The sequence below is a fragment of the Heteronotia binoei genome, chromosome 21 (assembly GCF_032191835.1).
Source record: "Heteronotia binoei isolate CCM8104 ecotype False Entrance Well chromosome 21, APGP_CSIRO_Hbin_v1, whole genome shotgun sequence".
NCBI classification, from domain to species: Eukaryota; Metazoa; Chordata; class Lepidosauria; order Squamata; family Gekkonidae; genus Heteronotia; species Heteronotia binoei.
The window spans coordinates 168,289,197-168,310,634 of record NC_083243.1 but is presented as its reverse complement, the minus strand read 5'-3'; the positions used below and the strand labels follow the sequence as shown (position 1 = coordinate 168,310,634).

At 42.6% G+C, this 21,438-nt stretch overlaps 2 protein-coding genes across 3 annotated transcripts; one reads left to right on the top strand and one right to left on the bottom strand.

The window, feature by feature from the left end:
* Positions 1-3: 3 nt before the first annotated feature.
* Positions 4-13,614, bottom strand: PRPF19 (pre-mRNA processing factor 19). The gene is made up of 16 exons (XM_060262913.1): positions 13,418-13,614; positions 10,197-10,346; positions 9,270-9,346; positions 8,742-8,883; positions 8,539-8,609; positions 8,390-8,452; positions 8,134-8,175; positions 7,910-7,984; positions 6,975-7,050; positions 6,557-6,666; positions 5,587-5,742; positions 5,395-5,464; positions 5,152-5,237; positions 931-1,101; positions 580-685; positions 4-442 (listed from the first exon to the last, which is right to left on the bottom strand). Exons 1-16 carry the CDS (start codon positions 13,434-13,436, stop codon positions 345-347), a joined length of 1,512 nt encoding a protein of 503 aa, XP_060118896.1. The 5' UTR covers positions 13,437-13,614; the 3' UTR covers positions 4-344.
* TMEM109 (transmembrane protein 109) lies at positions 13,536-19,420 on the top strand. Of its 2 annotated transcripts, none has more exons than XM_060262916.1 (4): positions 13,536-13,988; positions 15,167-15,396; positions 16,821-16,923; positions 18,088-19,420. In XM_060262916.1, the coding sequence occupies exons 2-4, from the start codon at positions 15,178-15,180 to the stop codon at positions 18,471-18,473; spliced, it is 708 nt and encodes a 235-aa protein (XP_060118899.1). In that variant the 5' UTR covers positions 13,536-13,988; positions 15,167-15,177; the 3' UTR covers positions 18,474-19,420. The 2 variants fall into 2 exon arrangements, with proteins under 2 accessions (XP_060118899.1, XP_060118900.1); XM_060262917.1 differs by having other exon boundaries at positions 13,922-14,248.
* The last annotated feature ends 2,018 nt before the right edge of the window (positions 19,421-21,438 follow it).

Genomic DNA, 21,438 nt, shown 5'->3' with positions numbered 1-21,438 from the left:
AAATTTTGTTATAGCTTTTTTTTAATTAAACTAGAGAGCTGCTTAAAAAAAACTCCTGCACATCCCCCCCCCCTTTATCCTCATCCCTGCCTGGATGGGTTTGGCTCAATATTGGTACAATCACAGCACAGACAAAGCTGGAAAAGAACAAATATGGAAGAGGAAAAATCCATTTACTATACGGCTCATCTTTCCATTCTATGGGTAGCCTGAGCCAAGAGGAAACCTATGGAGGTACCTAGAAGTCCCATTCAGCCCCCCTCCCCTCCCCCCCCATGCCCTATGGTTCCCCCAATATAACACTACAGTGAAGAACAAGCTCCACCCCTTTCACATACAGGAAGCTACAGGCTGTAGAATTTCAGGCTTCTGTCCATGCCTGTTGAAGCAATGAACTTAGCATGGTGTCCAAAGGCCACTCCTGTTGTCAAGCCGCTATGCTCTGTAAAAATAACCAGACAGAAAATTCGTCCATGGCACGTTTGTCCAAATAAGGCAAAGCCCACCTCACCTATCTCTTGATACCATCTGCCAGCACTTTTCTTTTTCAAAATGAAATATGGAGCCCCAGCCTCTCACCTGTGAAGTGGAGAACCTCTGTCCACTGCTTACAGATATACACCTGGACATCAGTGCCACCCAAAGCCAGATAGGTGCCACTCTGATCGAATATGAGAGATTTCACCTAAAAAGGAAAATGCATTTGAGATGCACCCACCTTCAATAATCAACACTATCAGCCAAGTGCAGCACTCGCTGCCCTAGCACAAAAAACAGAGCTATGTGTAGTGCTAGCTATTGCTAAGAGGAGTATATATTATGGTCACAGCATGCTTTAAAACAGACAAAAGAATCCCAAGCCCAAGAAGGGATTCCAGACAGCATTAGCAAACTGAGGAACCAAAAATACAGATGCCTAAGGGGGCAAACCTCAAAATTATTGTCCAGTTGCAGCGTCTTGAAGTTCTTCAACTTGCGCAGATCCCACAGTTTGACAGAAGAGTCATCCGCTGCAGTGGCCAGATAGTAGCCATTCTCAGAGAAGGCAATGCTGGTGATAGGGCCTGAATGCCCTGGGAAATTTGCTACATTAGTCCGTTCCTAAGAGAAGCAGTGAGTCATAGTGGTTAGGGATGTGGTTAAGCTACATAGCTGTATGAAGCAGAAATGTGGCCCTATCCTGCCTTTTTAAAAGATGAAAGCATTTTGCCCCATGCCTGTCCTTATTGCAGGGGTGGCCAAACTATAGTTTGGGAGCCACATGCAACTCATTCACACATATTGTGTGGCTCTCGAAGCTCCAGCCAACCAACTTGGAAAGGGTATTTCTCTTTAAATTACTTCTCCAAGTCAACCAGCAGCTTGGAGAATACATTTAAAAGTTGCTTCCTTTCCACCTCTCACTCCACCATCTATCTGCCTGCCTGCCAGCTCTCAAACATCTGAGGTTTATTTTATGTGGCTCCTATGTAAAATAAGTTTGGGCACCCCTGCTATATGGCAAAATAAACTGCAGAGTTTATGTTCTCTCTGACTTTTCTACACAGTATGTGGAGTTTCAGTTCATCTTAGCAACGGCACTAGCATTTAAGTGGACAAAATATCTAAAGCCTGCTTTTAATTATGTGCCCCCAAATAAGTTAAAAGTTGATGAAAAAGGCCAAAGAGGGAAGGGCAAATCTTAAGTACCTGAGCAAGGGGCTTCCTAGAGAGTTTTAGTTAGCTCAGCATGGTCAACAAAAATCAGCTGGAAGCACCCTCGGATATAGGTGAACTTGCAATTTTTGCCCCTGATGCAACCACATTAGACTATTTTAACCAGGCCTCGGATTCAACGGGAGCTCACGGGAGTGCAGCTCCTGAACCCTTTCCGAGAGTTCCACTTCCTCCTTCCCACTTTGTCCACTGAATAGTAGCTGAAGTTGCATAACAATCCTGGATGAGCTCCACCACCTATTTTTCTACAAAACAACTCCTGATTTTAACTATATTCCCAAGGGTATCTAAGACACCATTTGGTTTAGAGAAATATTTCTTCTTTCTTATGGAACCCTTTTATAAGGAAATGTTTTGCAGCCTTTTACAACAGATGCCCATTATATCTTTCTGGAAAGGAGATTCATTCATAATCTTAAATTCTGCGCTGTGGAACTGGGAAAAGAGAGAGTGTTGCTCATTATATATTAAGCTGCTTTTTATTTCATTTGATTTATAACCTGCTCTTCCTGAAACCAGCTCAGAGGGGTGACAACATTTAAATATACATTAGGTTTTGTAGAATCTTTCGGGATCAAGTGCCGTGTTCTACTGGAGAAAGTTTTCCTTCCAGACGTTTCGTTCTCAGCTGCGGAGAATATCCTCAGTGGCGTTGCAGCCGGAGCAGGCGCTCAGACCTTCTTGGCTGCTGTGCATTGAGTGGGGCCAGGGCTGCTGGAGAGCTGCTATTTGTAGGCTGGAGGGGGTGTGATGAAAGGGCAATTGGTTTGTGGATGTGCCCATTGTTTGGTGGGGCTTCCTGGAAGGGTAGTGATAAGGAAACTGGCTGTTGAATGTGACCATTGTTCTGTGTTAATTGCTGGGAAGGTTGGAAGGGGTTTGAAGATAAGGAAGATGGTTGTTGACTGTGCTGATTGTTCTGTGGAATTTGCTGGTTGTTCTGAGACTTTCTGCAATTTATAGTCTGTAGGGTGTTTTGCAGAGCTGGGTACCAAGATTGGTGGATGAAAATGCCTTCTTCCTTTCTGTTAAAATTGTGCTGGTGTTTGTAAATCTCAATAGCTTCTCTGTTCAGGCGAGTATGATAATGTGAGACCGTAGAAAGGACTTCAGTTCTTTCAAAGTGGATGACGTGGTCTCCTTGAAGTGCATGTTCAGCTACAGCTGATTTTTCTGGCTGAAACAAGCGACAGTGTCTCTTGTGTTCGGTGAGACGGGTGTTGATACTGCGTTGGGTAGTGCCAACGTAGACTGCACCACAGGAGCCACCTGCTCCGGCTGCAACGCCACTGAGGATGTTCTCCGCAGCTGAGAACGAAACGTCTGGAAGGAAAACTTTCTCCAGTAGAACACGGCACTTGATCCCGAAAGATTCTACAAACCCTAATGATGTTACCAGCCGTGAAAACCTGAAATCTTTAAATATACAATTTAAAACCTTCTAAAATACAACATACAATTAAGCAAAATCAATAAATAACAATAAAATCAATAAGACACTTTTATATAATTCTAGAAGAAAATGTTTTCAAGCATCCTCATGCCTTGTTAATCAGGTTGCTATAGCACAAGGATGGATTCTCCTTGTAGGCAGTGATATATTTGCAGTGGTTCAAAATTTGCCATAACAGCTCAGACTGCCTTTGCCAGGCATTTAAAGGCTAATGGGATGTGTGGGGCACCCGAGTACCTGGTGGTACACTGAAGAATGTTTAATTTCTTCTTGTGTTTCTCAAATGGGCTACAGAGATGCTGGATCCTATGGATACACGCTGCTAACAAGTCAGTCTTCCTCTGGTGAACGCTGTATATTCTGGTGGAAGAAGGCTGCTTTGGCCCTGGAGGTTCCTTTCAACTCTGTGATTCTTTGCAAAAAGGATTCACAGAGTCCACTATGATACAGTTAGGTTTATAAATTATTTTATACACCCACACATAACTATTTGTTTCTATATTTTATGGATTATGGTGACCTTTTCTTACAAGTGATAAAAGTTTGACTCAACTGCATTAATAAATTCTTCTTTCGTACCTGCTTGAGGAGTTCACCTTTCACTTCTTTATCCGCCCCCCCCCCCAAAAAAAATTAATGGTCAAAGCCAATGTTCTGAATTTTTTTTCCATAGCACAAGAGAAGCTTCTGATTGACCAGACATAACATGACTGTATCCTAATGTGCTAATGTGATCAGCAAAAAAGTGCATATTGATCCTTCAAATTTCAGTTGCACTTCACCAAGATGAACTCTGGGCCAACTCCCAAACAGTATGCATGTTACTGCATCATGAATCCTTGAGACAAGTAATAAAATTAAAGTTAAGATGTCTTGCTCTGAAGGAAAGATTTGGTAAAGCATCCAGAGAATGCTGCCTAATAATTGGGTACCCAAACAAAGCACAAATGCTCATGGTCACAAAGGCTAAAAATGTAAAAAATCTATTGCGCAGTGAAAAACGTAGCAGGAAATTTAAACAGTAGAAACATAGGGTTACAATGAAACCTCCATGTGCAAATTCCTTGCAGACTCAGCAAATTGCACCAAAGCACCAATGTCCTTGAAACAAATTTTTGCTGATTTAGGGAACTCTGTTCCTTTTTTGGATGCCGGAATAAAGATGCTGAAATGAAGTCTTCTACTAATCCCCGCACGCTAGATTGTCGCGATGGAGGAGCTAGCAAACCAAGCCATTTCCCAGATAGCTTCTTTGGACATGCACGCGACTGGGATAACATTTCTTCCAATTACAATCACTTCGAGTCATGCGAATTGCTGGCGTGCACAAGGAATTTGCACGTGGAGATTTCATTGTAACCCTATGTTTCTACTGTTTAAATTTCTTGTTACATTTTTCACTGTACAATTGATTTTTTATATTTTCAGCCGTTGTGACCGTGAGCATTTGTGCTTTATTTGGGTTTCCAGTAGCATGGTTTGCTCTGTTGTTTTGCCTAATAGTTGGGTGCCAGAGCTCCAGAAGCAAAATGCTTGTGGGCATGTAAACTAACTGCCCCGTGGCACAGAGTGATAAGCTGCAGTACTGTAGTCCAATCACTGCTCATGACCTGAGTTCGATCCCGGCAGAAGTTGGGTTCAGGTAGGCGGCTCATGGTTGACTCAGCCTTCCAGCTTGCTGGGAGTGAAGTGTAAATGACTGGGGAAGGCAATGGCAAACCACCCCGTAAAAAGTCTGCCATGAAAACGTCGTGATGCAACATCACCCCAAAGTCAGAAATGATTGGTGCTTGCACACGGGACTGCCGTTACCTTTTAAAACTAACTTAAACACAATCTCTCACTTAGCAGAAGCAGCATAGCAATAGTAATTAAGCTTAGCATTTTTACAGCATGTGAATATTCAAATGTTTTCAACACATGGTCTCAGAATTCCTTACGGCAACCTTTCATAGCAGGCAGATTTAAAGCATATATCTTACCTTCAAGTCCCAAATCTTAATCTGAGAATCCATAGTCCCTGTCCCAAAAATAAGCCCATCAGGATGGAACTGAGCACAGGTGAGAGCTGCAGAGAAAAAAGAAGTCAGGCATTCAAGAAGGTGGTAACGCCTTCATCCAGCCTTCTTGCTTCCATGAATCACACCAAATTCGGGAGGTTCTACACCCCCCCAGCCATGTCCCACAGAAGATACAAGATTAAAGGCAAAATACAGAGTCCTTACCACAGCCAGAAGTTTCATCTGTGACCTTGGTGAGGACACGGCCAGTCTGGATGTCAGAGAAGGCCCAATACTAAGAAAGAGAAAAGGCTAAGTCTGTACAGAGTACAGAAGCATTCACTCTCATTTTGCAAGTGCCAGACAGCTTTACAGCTAAACCACTCTAGGAATGCGCCTCTTTGGTCTTCATCTCACCTGGTCATCAGAAGAGCTCAGCAGATAGTCACCTGTAGCATGGAGACTCAGCCCTGTCACAGCACTCTCATGGGCACGCACAACCTGCACACATGAAGCACCAGGGACTGACCAGATCCGGATAGTGGCATCTGGAGAAGCTGAGAACACTAGTTCCTGGAGGAAGAAAAGGAAGCACTCTGATGATTAGATGGAAACAATTGGGCTTAATTAGAAAGGGGGGAGGAACTGTGTCCTCTAAGGTCTGCTTAAAAGACAGCTCATCTTGTTGACAGATCATCACAGAAGGATCAAAAAACTGCTTCGAGCAGCCGTGAAGGTCTGTGACATAATTTCAAAGAAGATCTTGGGATATGAGTTTAACAAAGTTGCAGAGACTTTTCTGTGGGACTACAAATGGAAACATTTCCAAAAGAAGATAGAACTTTAATCTGGTACTTGCTCTCAGCCGCTAGGACATTGTATGCGCAGTTGTGGAAGCAAGAAAAAAACCAGAGAAATGGGATTGGATTATAAAAGTTATGACATGGAGTGAAATGGACAAATTAACAAGAATATTAAGAGACTATGATTTGGAAGTTTTTAAGATGGAGTGGAAGAAGTTCAGAAGATATGTAGAAAAAGAGTGGAAAGTAAAAGGACACTGGACAATTTTTGATAATGATTAAGTTTTAAAAGAAGAATATAACTTTTGGGGTTTTTTAATAGTTAAGGGTACCTTTAATATTTGTGGGTTTTTTTAAGTAAATAAAACTGGCGGGGGTCAAATAACGGGGGGAGGGGTGGGAGAAAAGTAAGACATGGGGTAGATAAATTTTTCTTTTTAAGTTGTAAGATATTGATATAGATTTGCTACCATATGTTACCAATAAAATTGTTTATACTAAAAAAAAAACTGCTTCGAGCAGCCGTGAAGGTCTGTGACATAATTTCAAAGAAAAAAATTGTGGCTGCAGGCTGCAGTCCTTACCTGAGATGGATGAAACACTACGCTAGTGACCTTCTTGGTGTGGCCTTTGAGAGTTGCCAGGATCTGCTCTGAGCTCTTGTCAAACACAACAACATTTTTATCTGCTCCACCTGGAACATAAAAGAGAAAACTTGAGAAATTAGACTGGGTCAGTGCTCACTCAAGAGGCAAGAGTGGAAAAAAGACAAGCCATATATTTCTTCAGCACTTACTGTCTCAAAGTATGCTGACTGAACACTGCCCACAGCCATATAAATAAACCAACGACATGGAGCCAGCATTCTTCAAAGTCAGCAGCAATATCCCAAACAATTATCCTTTTCAATCCAAGCAAGGAACAGAGATGCCTCCATGGCTCCCACTATCCTGATACTGAGACATTCAGAAGAGAAGCTGACAAATAAAAGCCTTAACATACCTGTGAGGATCTTGTTGGTGTCAGAAGGACACAGGTCGAGAGCAAGAATGCCTGGGATGCTGGCACTATGCAGTCCCTATTCAAAAAGCAACAGTGTTGCAATTAAGATTCCAAACCAAAAGAGGGGAAAACCTCAACTGCTTTGTTTCATCAACTGCCAAGCAACATAAGAAGGCCTTAGAAAGCTCATGGATAAACATTCCCAGGTTTCTGGTTTTGTGTCACATTTTTTTATAATCTGTTGTTCCCCTCAACAGGATACATTCTCATTTTGATTTGATAATCAATAGAACAGGGGTGGCCAACGGTAGTTCTCCAGATGTTTTTTGCCTACAACTCCCATCAGCCCCAGCCATTGGGCTGATGGGAGTTGTAGGCAAAAAACATCTGGAGAGCTACCGTTGGCCACCCCTGCAATAGAGGATGTCCTACCAGAGGCCCAGCTTCATGCTTGCATCATCAGTGACAAAAGCAACAAGGGGATCCTGGTGTCCTTATCAAGGAAAACAAGCTGATTTCCTTGAACAGGAGAACAAGAGAAGCAAGCTTGGAATTATTCCCAGAACAGGAGAATCAACCAAGTATACAAGATCAAGATGCTAAGCCAATTTGGCCTTGGTAATAAGTGCAGAACAATACCAATGGTGTACAGGGGCTTGGGAGATGAACATCATACTCAAACAGAAGCACAGAATTCCTAAACAAAAAGCTCAGAGCCTAGTTTGCTCCAGGCTAAATTGCTCCCAGACTTAGGTAAAGCTTACAGCATTGGTTAACTGACAGCAGAATCATTAAGGTGGGTTAACTGGATTGCAGAAAGGAAGCTCAAGTACTTGGGTGCAACAGGCACCCAGTAAAATTCAGAAAACCTGTGGCTTTACAGCACCTCACTCCTCAAGGAAACTTTTCCTATGAACCAGGAGCACAGTACTCACCACATGTGAAGCCACCTGTCGGTACTTGCTTAGTTCTTCAGGCTTCACCAATTCCTCCGGCACAGTCTTTCCTCTCTGGCAAAACAAACATGGAAGTCATTCTCCTGGAACAGGGATGTCTTGTCATCCTAGCCAGGAAGCAACAACTCCTTTTTGTACACACAACAGAACCACCTGTGGCCCCTTCCTTCCTGTAAAACTAATGAAAACTAAGAGGCACTTACCTTTTTACGCTCCGTGGTCAGCACTGTGGCTTTGTCTTGAAGCTGCAAGATAAAAGTTTATTAGGAAGAACTGTACTTGAGCATAGCATATTACAGCATCAAATAATACGGGACAATCTCAGACACTGCTACTGTATTCTAGAAAAGAAAACACATTAGTCTGGAACATAGTCAGCTCTGAAGTACGCATAGACAGCATACCAACAATAGCTAGAGCAAAGATGGATAGAAATCCTAAGACAACCTTGTCTCTTACCTTCTGGATAATTTCTGGGGTCATTCCTGCCAGTTCTCCTAAATCCATTGGCTCACCGGCACCCTGCAAAAAGAAGGGCTTGTGAATCCAGAGGAAGGACACAGAACACGAACACAGAAGTCAAAAACAGACAGACATGTGGAACTTACCACAGCATTGGGCTGCGAAGGTGCAGCCTGTGGAACAATGAGGCCAGCCTGTGGTTTCAGAGTTGCCAGAGCTGTACAGAAGCAAGAAAAAGGAAAAAGGTATTTTAGCAGGTTAAACTATGATTGGCATGAAGGACTAACACAAGAACTGGTCCTTTTGACCAGACACCGCTAAGGACTGGATTAACATTTCTCTGTCTCACCTTCTCTTGCAGCAGTGACCTCTTTGGTGAGACGGGCAATGACACGGCAGGCAGCATCATGCTGGTACAGGGCATGAGAGAGTTCCTGGCGTGTGGTCTGCAGTTGCTGCCGAAGAGTGAAACTGTGCAACATGACAGCGTCCTGAAGAAGGGTTATTGTTTGGGAGGGGGGGGGAGAAGAAAAAGGGTTATTCCAATCCAATCACACCTTTATTGGCATAACAAAAATAGGGCTATTGTTTGGGGCGGTTTATGCTACGGTGACAGACACTCCTATCCTGAACTCTACTAGCTTTTGCCAAGGATTAAACCACTCCTGGCTTAGAAACCTCCTTCCTCCTCTCCCAGACATCCCAACACTTTGCTTTCTTGCACTCTAAGCAGGGCAGAAACCTCGCATAACTGCCCAAATCACACAGGAAGGGCTGTCCTGCTAGAAAGCAGAAAGAACATACTCCTTTCTATCACATCAGTGAACGTGTGAGGGATTTCTATTCCACGATGCAATAGTAAGAAAAAGCTACTTACCCATTCATCTTGAAGTGCCTTCAGAATCGCTGGGATGCTAGTAGCAGAGGGTGGCTTTGGTCGAATTGGGTGGGCAACTGTGAATGACAGGATCATTCATTTAACTGTAGAAATAACTGATCAAAGTTTGAGTCCAGTGACGACAAAGTTTAATTCTGGGTATAAGCTTTCATGGGCATGCACACTTCTTCAGATGCACTGGAACAGATTTCCTTGAGCCTTACATATAGGTGGAGAGAGGGTGAGGTGTGGGGGGTTAGTTGCCAGGAAGGGCTAGTATAGAGTCACCCTAACTTGAGGAAATCTGTTTCAGTGTATCTGGAAAAGTGTGCATACAAACAAATGTTTATACCCAGAATTAAACTTTGTTGGTCTTAAAGATGCCAATAGATTCAAATTTTGTTCTGTTGCTTCAGACCAACACGGCTACCCACCTGCAGACATAACCATCATTGTCCCCTCTGCTGCCTTACCAACCTGCCAGCTTTAAAACCAAAATTGTTAAATGGCAAATGGTTCATAAATGGCAAATGCCTTGAAAGGAGTTCAGTTGCAGCTTCCACTGTCATTTCAGAATAACATACTTGCCCTTAGACTCTCTCCTCATCCCAGTCATACACTGGGATGTCAAGCAACACTGTGGAAGAGCAAACTGCAGGACCTAGTGGCAAGGAGGAACATATAGACGAAGGAAGAAAGGGAACAAAGTGGAAGCATTTAACATCTCATGATGACCCAAATATGTGACCTCTTCAGCATTGCCGAGGACATGCTTTCTAGGGAACTGTTTCTACTATTCATGTACAACACCTTTGTATCAAACAGCAGTCATTTTTCAAGAATTTAGGGAAAAAGAAGACCAAAACATTCCACCAAAGGATCACAAAAGAGGGAAACTTTGAGAAACCTGGCTGTAGGCCTTCTCACCTTTAATGTCTATGAGCTGCTCTTCAGACAATGGCTGATTGTTTACTGGGTCGGTTCCATTTTCTGCAATATACTTTTCAATCAGTCTTCGCTCATACACATGGTTTGAGACTGGAGACACACAGGGATGCTCAGGCACCTCATTAGAAACTACAAAAAGGAGAAGGCGCAAAAAATGTTATGCCCATGCAGGCCCGCCCCCTCCATTTTCTCCAACAGAAAATTAGATTGGGGGGGGGGTACTCATTAAATATATTCTTTTAAAATATGTATTATTTATTTATGGAATTTCTTTCCCGCCCATCCTGCCAAGGCGGGAAACCCTATTCAATGCAAGATTCATATTGCCATACTCTCCAGAATCTGCCCTAGGCGGATTTTGTTGTCCTCTACTCTCTCAAAATACTTTCCCATACCTATAACAAGCCAACCTACAGTATTAGGTGTTTATAGTTCTTATATTCTTCAAAGATAATTCTTAATATCCTTTGCCTGTGTTATACGCCTCCATCTTCTAAAGTATCTAAAGGAAAGTGACCTATTTTGGAAATGCACACACCAGTACAAGAACCAAGCTAACAGAGTTTGTTTTTTGAGTTTTATGGTTAGACCCACCAGAGCTGCCCCACCAGCAAAATGGCAACTGAGCTAGTGGACAGGGAGGAGACTTTTCACCATTTTCCCCAAATCACTTTTACTCCCTATGCTGGTCCCAGACTCTCAGAACTTCAAAGGACTCAATGGCCACCAGCAGGAAGTGGAGGTTGTAAAGTTCCACTCCACTTGTGGTACTTTGGATCTAATGCCGAGAATGAAAGTTTAAAGTGGGAAAACACTAATCTTTCAGAAATGGATTTTGATTAGAAAAACACATTTGAATGGCAGTATCTACCAAGGATATATAATTTATTGTTTATATGACAATGTATTTCACATGACTAATTCTGTTCACAGTTATTATGACACTTTGTGTGCGATAACCAAGTTTGAGATTATACAGAATTCAGTATCCCAATTTATTGATAGGGCTTACTGTTGTGATTTCAGTTAAATTAAAAACTGACATTAGTAAGATCTATGTTGTTTAAATTTTAAACACATATGTCTTTACCCTACTTGTATGCATGTCTCAATGAATATTATTTCCTTGCCTATTTTCGCTGTTGGGCAATAATCAAACTGAGTAGGATGGGTTATTGGCTTAGGGAAGAATTGAAGTATTGAAAGGATCTTTTTTAGTTTATCCTTGATTTTATACTAAATTTAGATTTTAAAGAAAACAGACATTCAGTTTTATCTAAATTAACTTTCAGTAGGATTGTCCTTGTTCCCAAAGAGAATTAAGAGGCTGTGCATCTGATGAGATAAATTTTTAAAGCCTGAACTCTTGAAGAGGCATATTATGTACACAAATCACACCCATTCTAGGAATACCCACATAATCATCAATTTTCAGTATATACAGCACTGAGTTAGGACACCACAAGGCTTGAGTTCTATCTAGTAGCTTCTGTTGTGAAAATGGAGCACAATGGGGCATCTTAAAGCTGTTCTGATGATCCTCTGGCAAAAATGCAAAGTTGTAGACAGAACAGAACATCGGAAACCAGACTCACTGAAAAATAAATACTGCACTACCAAAAGTATTTATTAAGTGTTGTTAGCGTATATGTTTCTTGAAATGTTGTATTTCAAAATGGAGATATACTATGAATGGTTTTTTTTGCTGTTACAAATTTCCCTGGTGTGTCTCTTTCACAGTTATGACATAATAGTAAACTAGAGTCAAAATGATAAGTGGACTTAAATGGCTGATCAGAGACTGATGCACACAGAAAGAGGGGGGGGGGGAAGCTTATATAGGATTCGTAGATCATTCAACATTTAATCTCAGTTGCAGAATAACTGACAATGTCATCTTAAACAGTCACCCCTTAAATCCACTAACATCATGTGTTTATTGTAAGTGACTCAAATAACAGAATTGGTTTCATATCATAACATAGCTCTGCTTTCCCTATCAACAACAGAAAGAGTTGCAGAGCTACTCTGAAAAGTTTGCCAAATACTGTTGACAAAACCAGGGATGATAACAGTGTCTACGGCAGCAAAAAGGAGCTTTGTGGCACCTTTGTTACTTAGTACACTTTTGTCCTGTTTTCCACAAGGAATTCAAGAGTAATATACAAACCAACAACAAAACAAGCCTTGAAGATAACAGACTGGTTGCCAGCTAGCCAATACAAACATATAGCTTAACACCCTTTAAAGAACCACAAGATTTTTTGTTTAAACCACACATTGCAAAACAGTATGCACTGCTTTAAAGTGTTACAAGATGAGTAACTACAATACTTTGAAAAAAATCAACTATAAGAATTATAAATACTAAACTGAGGTGGCAATTTAGGAATGGAATCAAATGCTCCACAATCTCTGTCTGTGGTAAAGAACGTAAAACAAAAATTTGCTAAGAACTCTACACATCTGCTATCCTATCAAGCAGAGGCTGATCTAAATGGTTTGGGTACTCTCCTTTCAGATCAGGTTCACTGGTTGCTTTTTGTTGCCAGAAATGAAGTGCAAATCAGTCTAGAATGATGATCCAGCAAGCTATTTAAGCTCCAGCCCAGGAAGAAACAGCCCTCAAAAAAGGTAGTTATATATTTTTATCACTACTGCTACATTTGTGTTCTGTATTTCTTCCATCACGAAAGAACTCAAACAAGCATATTTATGTTTCCCAAGAGGTGTCTTATCTATTGATCATATGTAAATCTATTTAGTATTAGCAAGGTAAATGCATCACGTGCTCTTAGACCAAACTGCCCAGTAAGGGCCAGTTCTTCTCTACAATCCGACTAGGTATTCAAACTGTGCAACTGCATGCATACACGAGCTGAACTGAAGAGGACTTTACGTGCGCACACGTACGTTACACACGTGTGCTTATACATTTGCATGCATGCACGAAACCAAAAAGCCGGAGTTCGAGATTGAGTTCTTTCCACACGGGGACTTCTAAGTACTGAGGTACCATAACCGTCCACTTTCCCCTCCCCACTATTGCCGCGGCCTGGGAAGACGAGAGAAGCGGGAGATGCCTCTCCACTCCTCCTCACGCCAGCTGCCCAAAGCCATCCAGCTGCCCTCTCTTGTCCTTTCTGCATGCCCGCGCCTAAAAGCAGAGAAAGGCGGGAGAAGATGTATCAGTCACTCACTGGAGCAGATGAGAGACATGGCGAGCGTCTCCTCCGTATAAACCCGACGGCTGCTTCCGGGCCACGCGACCGAGGGGGACGATTCTACTTCCGGGAGCCCAGTACTCTAGCATGCGCCAGACCGCCGCGCGCGCGGGAGACTTCGGCACCGGACGGAAACGTAGTTCTTCCCAACATGCACTGCAAAGACAGACCCCGCCCATCAGCAACTTCCAGATCCGGAGGAGCGAATGTGGGGTTCATGAACTACAATTCCCGACATCATTACTGATGATGAGAGAAGTCTAATGAAAGCTATTAAAGTCGAATGAGTAGAAATCCCTGTTTGCTAGTAATTGTCTCCGTGTGTGTTTTAATAGAACTACCATTCTCAAGATGCACATAGTTAAACCCAGACAATAGGAATGAGCTTAAAACTACAATTCCCAGCATGCTCCAAATTGAGTTTCAAGGACTGCGTTTCCCAGCATGCAACTGAACTTTGAATTTCAGGATTTGAATTTCACCACTGAGAGATAAAGGCTTTCACCGCTGGCCTTGTTATCTTCTTTTCTTTTGGGGAGGAAGAGAGGTTGGTTTTCGCCCCATTTCTTGCATCGTCATTGTTTTCCGTTTCTTTTGCAGATTGCAGAGTTAAGCATTTTTAACGCCATTAAGTTCCTCGTGGAAGGGATGGGGTTGGAACTGCTTGTTTTGGCCCGGCAGCTGCTGATCGAGTCCAACCATTTCGACTCTGGATCGAGGAGCCGCCTGCTGCCAAACGTTTTTCTGAGAGGTTGCGGAACAAATTAAAGTTTCTGTCCTAAAGTTTTCAAAGGCCGGGTAACACAGGTGCCTATTTTGGGATGTGTGTGGCTCCGCCCGAGGCTGTTTATAAAACAGAAATTGGGAGTGGTGAACTGTGACGTGGCTCTTTGGGTTAGGAACTTTAAAAACTATTGGTAATGTATTATATAGGATTTATTAGCATTGTATGGGGGCAGAGATTGGATTCATACCCTGCCCTTCACTATCCAAAGGTGTCTCAGAGCGGCTTATAATCTCCTTTCCCTTCCCCTCCCAACATCAGGCACCCTGTGAGGTAGGGGGAGCTGAAAGAGCCCTGAGAGAAACTGCTCTTGAGAGGAACAAGTCTGTGAGAACTTGTAACTGACTCAAGGTCACATCAGCAGGTACATGTGGAGGAGTAGGGAATCAAACCCGGTTCTCCCAGATAAGAGTCTTTGCACTTAACCACTACACCAAACTGGCTCTCAAAAGTCAGGCATGTCATCTCAAGCACCTTAGAAAAAGGGCACTGGGAACAGAAAATCTTAACATTAGGTATTCTTAGCATAGTACAAACTCAGGATTTGGATCTCTTCTTCTTTGCATGAATGGGTGGGATAGAAATCCCAGAAATAAATGCTCTGTAAAGTAAAGGTAGTCCGCTGTGCAAGCACCAGTCGTTTCTGACTCTGGGGTGACGTTGCTTTCACAACGTTTTCACGGCAGACTTTTCACAGGGTGGCTTGCCATTACCTTCCCCAGTCATCTACACTTTCCCCCCAGCAAGCTGGGTACTCATTTTACCGACCTTGGAAGGATGGAAGGCTGAGTCAACCTGAGCCGGCTACCTGAAACCAGCTTCCGCTGGGATCATACTCAGGTCATGAGCAGAGAGTTCAGACTGCAGTAGTGCAGCTTCACCACTGCGCCACGGGGCTCTGTAGTACCAGATAAATGTACTATCTTGAACTATTTTTGTAGGAAGTGGCAAGATGTTACGGTGTAGCCACCAGCTCCTACTACAATCAACCTTCACTATCATAATGATGCTCACTCTCTTCCATGTGGGTATAACCAAAGGCCAGCACCACCGGAGAGAGCCTCGGCGAGAGAAAAATGTGCAGCCTGACTTTCTGTCCCAAGTTACTCATGCCATGAGGGAAGCATTGGAAGACTTGATTGGACCAGAGTATTTTTTGATATTGAATGAGGTAAGAGAGAAATTCCAGATTTAGTTGTTCCCCTGAATGTGTGCCAGGTAGCTATCAGTAGCACAAATGTGGGCTGAATAGTGTGTTTGGGGAAGGATAATGGAATGGTTCCACCTTTCTTGGACTGGACCACTTAAGAATGTAGGTAGGGATTGAATGCAGTCCCCTCGCATATTTAAAAAAGCACCCCTCCCTGTGGAAAGCTATCATTTCAGGGGTGTAGTAAAGTTGTCCTCTGCATGCATTAGGTTTCTGTATGCAGGGAAACTTAACATTAGGTATTCTCCAGATTTGGATCACTTGCTTCTTCTCTATATGAACACCAGCTCTTAAGATAGTTCTGACTGCTCAGTTTGCCTAAGGGTGTTATAAAGGTTTACAGGTTGACATAGAAAGCTGAATGGATTTATCCATTTTCGTGGTTCTGTTAATTTATTGATGATCCATAAAATCTGCAGCTTTCTACTCAGCCGCCCTGAGTCCGCTTGCGGAGAGGGCGGGATATAAATAGAAAGTAACAAATAAATAAATAAATAAATAAAACTCTACGGAAGCTCATGTTCTGCTCATGTTTATTTGGAACAAAATCTCAGTTAGGTTAATGCAAAGCAAAACCTTTTTAGATTCTAATATTGATAAAGTATACATATAATTTGTCATTCATTCTAGAAGAGATAACAGCGTTAGTTGTCTGCACTCAAAATAACAGCATTTTGAGGCGTTTAGAATGTTGCAGCATAAGATTTTGTGAGCCAGAGCCCACTTCATCAGGTATATTTGACTAACTTTTCTCCCCTGTCATTTATGATGCATTGCTTCAGGCCTAGTAATCTGTATTATAAACCGTATTGGAATTTCCATTCTACTTATTTCCCTTGTATCTGTTGAGGCTGATATTTTGGGCAGCTGTATAGGCCTAGCACGGTACCAGCAAGTAAAAACTCCCGGTTCTCGGTAGGTTTCCATGTAAAGTATTTTTAGATTTTTTTTTTTAGCTTCCATTCAGTCTACAGAACCACAGCCTATTTCCTTTTTACTAGCCTTTAAGTCATTTTTACTCATTATGTAGCTCTGGTTCTGCATACCTGCCTCACTTCAGCAGTATTACAGCTGAAGGAGTTGCACTCTTATCAGCCACTCTTCTCATTTTTATTTCTTCTTTCAGTTTATATATTCCACCACAAAGAGGGTCTTGAGGTGATATATGACAGCATAAAACAGAAATAATAGACAACATTAAAGAGTATAAAACAACAAAGTGTAAAAAAACCCTCACAACTGATAACAGAGGGTCCAGTATTAAGCCCCCAAAATAATTCCATTTTTTTTATTATTTCCGTTTATATACTGAGACCTTGGTGCTAGAAGTGGTGCAGTCAGTGGCATATTTACAGTTTCAGTGTATGTCTCTACTCTCCTTACAGAATGTCTCTTCCCTGTTCTGGGTATTATCCTCTGGGATCTCTGCAGGTTTATTTGCTGTGGCTCGAATTGCAGGGCAGTTCCTTACTTCTTTTGGGATTGATGGTAAGAGACCTGCTTGGATAAGAACAGATGGTGTTAAATGCTCTGCCTCTTCCCACCTGTAGTCATTCCTGCTTTCCACATGAATAATATAGGCTGCTCTGCTATGCACGCTTATTTGCAACTATCCCACTGAACTCAGTGGGACTTATTTCTGAGTAAACATGGGCAGGATTCATTGTTCAATGTTTCACTGTATTGGAAGATGAGTGAGCATGCGATAAGCAAACAAAAATCATCTTAAACCCACAGTGATACCTGATTTATTGCTGCAGCTAAATTATTCCTTATGTAGAATCTCAGCAGGATCATGTCGTTAAGATATAGTCATGATGTTTTTTCCACTAGCCATGAGAAAGAATATTTAGGCCTATATTTCTCAAACAGCAGTCCCCTGTTGCAGAGCAAACTGTTTTTTAAACCTGTTCATTATGATAGGGCTAGGGAAGATGCTGTTTATATTTTAAAAAGTTGAAACATAGTACATGTCTTTTCAGGCATGCATGAAACAGCTTGTTAAATGCCTATCCTTGTATTTCATGGGCCTGCTTATCGTACAATAGTGTCTTTCAGCAGCAATGGAATAACACTTTTAAATATGAGTCTGTTTTACACACACACACAAAATCATATTTGCTTGGTGGTAAGTCCTAAATAAGCGTATTTCAGTTGTAATCACAGGCCCATTTCTTATATATTTTTTTAAAAAAAATTATCTAAAAACATAAATTGTGACAAACAAGTTTTTGAAAACATTAGTTGTCAGTGTGCTGGGACAGGAAGTAAGTCAACGCCTAACTTCTGTAAACAGCTCTCGATCTCTTTTGTGCGCAGTACCCTGGACCAGGGAGAATGTGGTTGCCTGAACAAAAGTGCTTCTAATAACTGAACACCATGCCCCCCCCGCCCCCGGATAAGAAAGCTAGGGGCTCCTGCTCTATTCCTACTAGTAGCAGCAGTCTGACCAAATAATTCATTGGAGAAATGTTTCCTTTCGGCATCTGATGATGTTTCTTCACACACTGCTGTACTAATGAAAGTAGCACCATATTAGATGGCATGACCTTTGTCCATGGGGTCGCAGACAGTCAGACTTGACTGTGCGACTGAACAACAAAATATAATTATTCATAATATAATTATTTGCGTTCCTTTATTGTCTTCCAGCGGATCATGCAACTCAGTTCCTGAAGCTGAGCCCCTACCAGGTGCAGACAGTGCTTCTCTGGGGCCTTGCTGCTCTGATTGGCTACTGGGTGCTGTCACTGCTGCTGAATCTGATGCTCGCCATCTTGAGCCGTGTCATGTGGGGCCTCAAGGTGCTCATCTTCATGTCCTGCTTCATGTTCATTGTCTCTATGGAGCATGATCGTTCTGTGCAAGTTTCCCTTCTTCTGGCCCTGCTCATGCTCTATGCCTTGCTGGGCCGCCTGAGTGGATCGCACAGCTCTGGGGCACGGCTGGAAGCCAAAGTGCGCAGCTTAGAGCGCCAAGTGGATGAACTGCAACGCAGGCAAAGGCGGTCATCTCCTAAACATCTGGATGAAGAATGAAGCTTACGGGAAGCTTTAATGTCCACATACCTTCTTTAAGAAACCACTTCTTTCCTTTCTACGTGTATTCAATGACTGCTTCCTAGACATAGACATGCTCATGTTTTTCGTCACCCACAAGTGTGCAGGAACATGTGACTCCTGAAGGAAATTTCTGTCCAGGGAAATGAATGCACCTGAGATTATAATACCTCTTCCTACTTGTCCTCTGTAGACCTGTTATTCAGCGTACACTCTTTCCCTCTCTGTCCTTGTCTTCTCTGCCTTGTTTCAATCATACCTCCTAGTCTTACCACACCACCTACCTACCTTATTTTTCAACTGATTATTGGCAGACCATTTTGCTTCTTTATGGATGGAAGTCCTGATGTTGGAGTGAGAGTGCTATTCGCTCTCAAAAAATTGTATGTTTACTTCCTCCTCTAAACCTGAATGCTAAGACAAGAATGGGGGGGTTGTGCAGTATAACCTGAGGGTCTAGATGTGTCTCAGTTGGAATATCTTAACAGCAACGCTTCCTGTGCCAAGTGCCTTCCTAAAGCAAAAGAGAAAATTGGAATGTTACACAAAGGGGTGGGTGGACATGTTTACTGAACTTTATAAAGCTCTCAGCTCATTGCAAGCCAAAGGTATCTGATGACTCCAAGGCTAGATTAAGTTTCCTCGTGGACTCTAGTTCTGCTTAATGTTTATGTGCCTTTTCTGGTTGGAAATAAGCCATAGATGAGAGCCTAAGTGAATGTACAAAACTCATCCCTCCAGACGAAGTTTACTGTGTGCCACTAGGAAACTTATATTCTGAAGACTCTGGTACCCTTGCTGACTGTTTTTGCGGTATTGTACGATGGTATTAAACATCCGTTGCCACTGAATTTTATAAAAATCTGCCAATTTTAAACATGGATTATTTTGTTAACACATTCTTCCAAATAAAGACTATTTAATTATCTGTTTGTTATAGTGGTATCTTTTCCCAGTTCATTCTTGTTCAGTGTGAGAGATGACTCCTAGAATGACACAGGCAAGCAGTATGCAGAGAATCCATGGGTGGTTAGAGGCCTACAAGCCTCTTTCAGCTTCTGGTTAGGAGCAGAGTGCAATTTATAATTGGCTTCCTGACTAGGAAATATTTTAAAGCTAGCAGCATGCGTGCTCTGTGCTTTTCATCAAGTATTATCCTATGTATCTATGCAAAGTTCAATGATAATTACTTGAAGGTAAGTATGCCAAGGATTGCAGCCTTACTCTAAGATCTCTTGTTTGACCTTCCATGATTGGGCAGACAGGAATAAAGGCTTTGTGAGAGAGAGCAGATTGCCAATTGTGTTTGAGTGTATGTTTTAATGAGAAATTTATCCTCAGTTTGCAAAGGGGAGGGACGGTGGCTCAGTGGTAGAGCATCTGCTTGGGAAACAGACGGTCCCAGGTTCAATCCCTGGCATCTCCAAAAAAGGGTCCAGGCAAATAGGTGTGAAAAACCTCAACTTGAGACCCTGGGGAGCCGCTGCCAGTCTGAGAAGACAATACTGACTTTGATGGACCAAAGGTCTGATTCAGTATAAGGCAGCTTCATATGTTCAAAGAGGTAATAATGTGTTCAGAACTAAAGACGCAAGAATGATCCTGATCTGGAGGAAGTTGGTGGCACCAAATTCTTGTGTGATGGGGTTAGTTAACCAGTTTGGTGTAGTGGTTAAGAGTGGAGAACTCCAATTTGGAGAACCAGATTTGATTCCCCACTCCTTCACATGCAGCTGCTGGGTGACCTTGGGCCAACCAAAGTTCTAAGAGCAGTTTTTGACTGTAAATGTTTTTTGTTGTATGAATTTTATTGTTATAATTGACTCCACATCCTAGAATACTTTGACTTTTCCTTCTCCCCCCCCCCCTTTGTGGAGTGATATGTATGTGACAGACAGGCCCATCTTAACAGCATTATGGGCCCCAGGCAAAGCAGTGTAGTGGGCCCCTATGACAACTACAGGAATAAAAATGTAAATGGTCGATAAGTACTGCATCATACACAGATTAGTATGGAGCCCCTATGCTTGTGGGGCCCATGGGCAAGTGCCCATCAGGCCCATGCGTTAAGGCAGCCCTGGTGACAGGTTAGGGGAGGGACAGTGGCTCAGTGGTAGAGCATCTGCTTGGGAAGCAGAAGGTCCCAGGTTCAATCCCCGGCATCTCCAAAAAAGGGTCCAGGCAAATAGGTGTGAAAAACCTCAGCTTGAGACCCTGGAGAGCCGCTGCCAGTTTAAGTAGACAATACTGACTTTGATGGACCAAGGGTCTGATTCAGTATAAGGCAGCTTCATATGTTCATGTTCATAAATAGACTTTTTTTTTTTTTAAGAGCAGTTCTCCTGCCTAAGGCTTCAGAAACTAGCATGGGCCTCTATCAGAGCTGGCAGACCCGAGGTTTTGTGTCATCCCACAGCTGACTCTTGACTATACTGGAAAATCCCAGCAGAGTTCTACTGGGTCCAAACAAATGAGATTGCCGTGGAGTCTACCTCATACAGACTCAGAGGCTTCCATCTACACTGAGTGGGAGGCTTGGAGCTGAAGGTGAGACCCCACCCTGATACATAGGGGCAGTTGAATAAGGACCTCCAATGCAAACAAGAGTCTTATCCAAGCAGAGGTGGCAGCTCAGCAGAGCAGTTTTCCCTCTCAAGCCTCTTTGAGACCTTTCTCAGTGCATTTGGCAGTTCTGGAAAATTCCAATAGGGGCAGTTGCTCAGGTTTTCCCCACATTTTCCCCATCATCCCTTCACAGATTGGAGGACATTGGCCTTTAGTCTGGCCTGGGCCTTCCCCAACCTGTGCATATGATGGCTTTGTCATGGCTAGGAAACCCTGGCCAAGTGGTGGCAGTGGCTGATCTCATGCATAAGGACGTTGCGTTGGCACTGGCAGCATCCATTTTCGAGAGCTAGTGAAAAGAGATGTTCCCCTTCTCCCT

Excerpts from the sequence above, each read along its gene's own strand:
- PRPF19 (XM_060262913.1), bottom strand. Across the intron at positions 8,884-9,269 it reads AGGCACTTCAAGATGAATGG|GACGCTGTCATGTTGCACAG; the intron begins GTAAGTAGCTTT and ends ACCCTTCTTCAG. Across the intron at positions 5,743-6,556 it reads TAGTGTTTCATCCATCTCAG|GAACTAGTGTTCTCAGCTTC; the intron begins GTAAGGACTGCA and ends TTCTTCCTCCAG.
- TMEM109 (XM_060262916.1), top strand. The coding sequence starts at position 15,178 with ATGTTACGGTGTAGCCACCAGCTCCTACTACAATCAACCTTCACTATC. Across the intron at positions 15,397-16,820 it reads ATTTTTTGATATTGAATGAG|AATGTCTCTTCCCTGTTCTG; the intron begins GTAAGAGAGAAA and ends CTCTCCTTACAG. Across the intron at positions 16,924-18,087 it reads TACTTCTTTTGGGATTGATG|CGGATCATGCAACTCAGTTC; the intron begins GTAAGAGACCTG and ends ATTGTCTTCCAG.